Source organism: Hibiscus syriacus, unplaced genomic scaffold (assembly GCF_006381635.1).
Source record: "Hibiscus syriacus cultivar Baekdansim isolate YM2019G1 unplaced genomic scaffold, ASM638163v2 tig00110983_pilon, whole genome shotgun sequence".
Taxonomy (NCBI): Eukaryota; Viridiplantae; Streptophyta; class Magnoliopsida; order Malvales; family Malvaceae; genus Hibiscus; species Hibiscus syriacus.
Genome location: NW_024062937.1, coordinates 123402 through 128232, shown reverse-complemented (window position 1 = coordinate 128232; position 4831 = coordinate 123402). Strand labels below are relative to the sequence as shown.

At 34.7% G+C, this 4831-nt stretch overlaps 1 protein-coding gene across 1 annotated transcript; it reads left to right on the top strand.

Annotated features, from left to right (window-relative positions):
• The first annotated feature begins 2760 nt into the window (after positions 1-2760).
• LOC120148639 (putative Myb family transcription factor At1g14600) lies at positions 2761-4385 on the top strand. The gene is made up of 7 exons (XM_039161707.1): positions 2761-2766; positions 2983-3196; positions 3275-3351; positions 3444-3480; positions 3559-3670; positions 3754-4201; positions 4240-4385. Exons 1-6 carry the CDS (start codon positions 2761-2763, stop codon positions 4100-4102), a joined length of 795 nt encoding a protein of 264 aa, XP_039017638.1. The 3' UTR covers positions 4103-4201; positions 4240-4385.
• The last annotated feature ends 446 nt before the right edge of the window (positions 4386-4831 follow it).

The following is a 4831-nucleotide window of genomic DNA, read 5'->3' as shown; positions in this document are numbered from 1 at the left end:
TTTAGTTTTAGAGTAGTTAAGAAGTTGAAACCTTTTTCCAGTTCCGTAGCTATCTGCTATGGTCATGCAAGAGGAAAATGCACGGGAGAAATTAATTAAAGAGAGAACACACGAGGATGGAATTCGAATAAGGTTTTATTTTTCATTTCATGCAGAGTAATTTACTGTGTACGTCCACCTAAACAGCCTTTTTGTCAAAAAGTGTGGACATTATTTGATCAGATCATGTGAAACAGCAAGACTATACATCTTCATATTACATCCTTTTCCTTTGTATGTTACATGTCAGGTGTATTCTATGTTAGAGTTTCGTAATGTTCCTTTTAATATTATTATCTTCAATATTTAATACAACATTTCATATTATACATACAATATGTGATTTCAAGTCTTAATTATCGCCTAGCGTGTTTCTATAAGAAATTTATATTATCTCTGACAATATAATTAATTTTTTTTTTATTTAGAATAAAAAAACTAATAGGTCAAACATTTAAAAAGGGCAGTGATGAGTGGTCCATCGCAAGGTCAAGAGGGCAAATGTTTCAGACCCTGTGTAGAGCTAGCTGTAAGGCTCTAAGGAGCGGTGTGAACTTAAGAGATACAAGTTCTTCTTTAAACCAAATATGGCCCTATTCATAATATTTTTCAAACTTGTCTCTCCTAAACTTCTCCTGGCCAGCTTCATATTCATTGTCCCACCCTCCTGCCAAACATACACCAAGTCTATGAGATAGGCAAAGGGGGTTCATTGTCCTACAAGTCCTCAAACTATTCTAAACTTTAAATTGATCACTTAATTTCAAAACATTATAATTGAATCCTTAAATTATGAGTGTTGTATCAACCAAATCAAAACTCTCCAGCTATATTCATTAACTCGAGCATTAATGAGCAAATCAAATGAGTAGATCATATTTTAAACATACGAATGAGACTGTAAACACTTTTGTGTCAATTGCATATATTGCATAAATGTGATGTGTTAAAAGAATGAAAGAAATAATTCTCCTAAATTTTATAGACGCAATCTTTTTCTAACATGGTAGACTCAAGACGTTCATAGAGCAGATATTTATGTCTTTACAATATGGTCCATGTGTTTTAAATATGGTCCATTATTTAGATCCAATATGACCTTTATAACCTAAAATGAATGATTAGACTGAACAGTAGTAATACTTTAAGGACTTAATTAGAATGTTCTGAATGTTTATGTTAAAATTTATGACAACCTATTATGGTAGGTCAGAAATTTACGAGGCGCCCTAACAAAGAATAATTAGAAGAAAAATGAGGATGTGTGAAGAATACAAAGACTCTTAAATATATATATATATTCTAAAATTTTATAGATAACATCTTTTTATATTTATCGTCTATATAGTGAATTGTTTTCTCTTTGCATATGGTTTAAACATGAATTCCTTTAAACATTCCCTGTGTAGGTGGCGCACTCCCAAAGGTTGATTTGGTCTCTTTCATAGTATTAAAAGTATTTAAAAATAAAAATTTATTAATTATGTTGCCAAATATTGTCATTTTTTCATGGATAGATTTGAGGAGTTATCGAACTGTCTTCAAAAGGGACAAATACCCCAAATCCGTGAATCTCGACGGCATTTCTCACTAAGGCCACCCGCCATTGATTGGTGAGAAACTAACACTATAACATGCCTTAATAACACGCATGCAACTGGCAAAAAGTGGATGGATTAATTAGCTCTTAGTCCCTGTACTCTTTTCACATTTGGAATATAGACCCTCTATTCTTTTGATTTGACGCTTTAATTGTTATCAGGGTCAAAAAATGTTGTTATATTGGACTATGTAGCATTCTTGAATTAAAAAAAACGTGAAACCAATTTAAAGATGTGTGGAAACGGGGAATAAGTTAGAGGAGCGAGCAAGACCTTGCCAAAGTCGAATCCATGATAAAAAAAATTGAGAGGAATCAAATTATTGAACTTCGAGAGTATAAGGTCTTATTAACTATTTAAACTCAAAAATAGAAAAAGTGTGATTTTTCTAACATTTTAACTTATAATGATCTAAATGTCACTATACCTAAAATTTGGAGGGCATGACCCATCCCACCACTTCTTTAGTTCCGTACTTGGGTCTTGGTCCCCAAAATAATAAAGTTCTGATTTAGTCCTTAGAAATTGTAAAAGTGTTAATTTAATATGTCTCTATATTGAATCCATGTAAAAGATATCGAATTATTTCTATGAAATAATACTAAAGAATCTTCCGATTCCACATTCCACATTGCTTATTTAGCAGATTCCTTTTGAACTAAAAGTAGAGGATTAAATTTTTAATATGCAAAGAGTAAACGGATCGTGAGCATAATTCGACCTTTCCATTCATCATGTTATAGATATTGGTGTATATTATTATTAGAGAAGTCACGAGCTGAGAAGCCCTAACCGTTTCTTTTAGAGCCAACCAACAGTGTACAGGGTGTTCTTATACTGCGCATTTATAGGGTTTGCCTTCATTAATTAACCCTTATCTAATCACCCTCTAATCAAGAGCTTAATATCACAAACTATCTATCATAGAATATGGAATTAACATAAACATATTTTAATATTAAAACATCTATCTAATTAATTAATTTCCACTGAAAGACAATGGTCTTCTTTTGGTAAACTTGGCACCATCTTCGTTGTCATCATCATTATAATTAGTTTTGTTTGGTCACCATGAAGCTAGCAAATATTAATTTTTAATACGAAATATTAATTTACATACATGGAGGTCATATGATTATATATATATAGTAAACAAGTGGGGCTTAGGGTTCATTTTTCTAGAGAAATAATAAAGTCTAAATATTCATTCCCTTGTTTGCTTGATCTCGGTAAACTCGGGATGACTTTCAAACCCTAAGTCTTCTTCGATCATCCACTTGTAGACAAAGAGAGCTCCAGATTGTTGGAACATGGTAAGTTTCGATAGCTTCGAGGACTCCAGGACCAGCCTGACAGCAACAACACAGATGAAGACAACAGGATCGAGCCGAGAAACGGAGAGAGCTGGAGCAATGGCTCAGTTGAAGAAAATGGAAAGAAGTCTATTTCTGGATCCGTAAGGCCGTATAACCGTTCGAAAACACCGAGACTCCGGTGGACGCCCGATCTCCATCTTCGTTTTGTTCATGCAGTTGAAAGGCTAGGAGGACAAGAGAGTAAGATGATTAATCCCTCCAAAAACCTTCAATTTTCTTGCTGATTTATGCAATAAAAAGTGTGCTTTATTGGCACAGGAGCAACACCCAAGTTGGTACTTCAATTGATGAACATCAAAGGCCTTAGCATAGCTCATGTGAAGAGTCATCTACAGGTTATTTTCTTTTTCGTCTTACTAAATTGTTTCATTGACTCTTGAATTTGGAGAGATCCTTTTTAACTAAATATCTCTAATCATTTCGGTAGATGTATAGAAGCAAAAAGATTGATGACCCAAATCAAGGTGAGTAATAGCTTAATTCATTCAATCTATAGATTTTAATGATTTTCTTCAAGGTTTATGGAAGTGTATGTATTGCAGCTATGTCAGATGGAGGGCTTTGCTTTGAAGGTGGAGATCATCACCATACATACGAATTCAGCCATCTTCCCATGCGCCACGGTTTCAATTATTGGAATCCTTCAAGTTCCCGGTATGAAAAGAGGTTACCGAGATGCACTGATTATATATAATTCTATGCACAACCAATTAATCCATAGTTTTGGTTCTACGTAGGGATGGGCAAAATGTGTACAGTTCAGTTGCAGAGAAGCTATTTCAAAGCTGCAACAACAATTCACTTAGCATTAGTTCAACGCAAGCAATGGGGCCAAGCAGAACAATGTGCTCCAATTATTTCACGCATCGAGGCACGGTACTAAAGAGGAAGACGATGGAGTGCAACAACATTAACCAAGACATAGATTTGAACCTGTCCTTGAAACTAACAACGACATCAAACAATGATGGAGTTGAAAAGGGTTGGATGATAGCACTTTGTCTCTTTCGTTGGCTTCGTCTTCTTCATGGCTCAGTGGTGGTGATGGTAAGAGGCAGGCGAGGACGACAATGGAAAGTACTCTAGATCTCACTTTATGAATGAGACAATTCTGAGTGAGATCTTGAAGTACTTGTGTCTGAATGCACTGGAATAAAATCGGTGAATTGATCATCATAGATATATATATTGTTTCGATTATATTAAAATCAAATGTGAATCATTGTCGAAATACCAGAACGTTCACAAAGGCCAATTATCAATCAAATCAACCCCCGCTTTGTTTCAATTTTCTTCTTTTTGTTGTTCCCATTGTTCGTTTGTGCATGGATTCCGAGAAAAAAAATAATAAATTTGAGCATTGCTAGATATGCTCGTTGGGGAGCTAGCCTAGTTTATGTCTTTGAAACTAGGTTGCCACTGTAAGGAAAAGACAACAGTTTTATGGAGTTTTGTATTAACGAAAACAGGAATATAAGTGACTAAAAAATATTAAAATTTCAGGGACAGTCGTCCAACTGTGTTAGAGGGAAGGAGAGATCCCTGCTGCATCTTTTTTTTTAATTCTGTCTTTTTGCTAGAGTGACACTCAAGTTGTTTGCTGAATGCACACATGTTTTATATATGAATTTATAGAAAATGATAAATACAAAACATGCACTTGAAGACGCCTCCCCAGCCTTGAACGTCGACTTTCTCCGACAGGGAGCCATGCATTTATAGCAAATTTTGGTTACAGCTTTTGTGTGTTGTATTAATATGACAGACTGACTTTCTCCACATTTCACCGTCAATTTTGGCATTCATGCCAAACCA

Excerpts from the sequence above, each read along its gene's own strand:
- LOC120148639 (XM_039161707.1), top strand. Across the intron at positions 3,197-3,274 it reads AAGGCTAGGAGGACAAGAGA|GAGCAACACCCAAGTTGGTA; the intron begins GTAAGATGATTA and ends TTATTGGCACAG. Across the intron at positions 3,352-3,443 it reads ATGTGAAGAGTCATCTACAG|ATGTATAGAAGCAAAAAGAT; the intron begins GTTATTTTCTTT and ends TCATTTCGGTAG.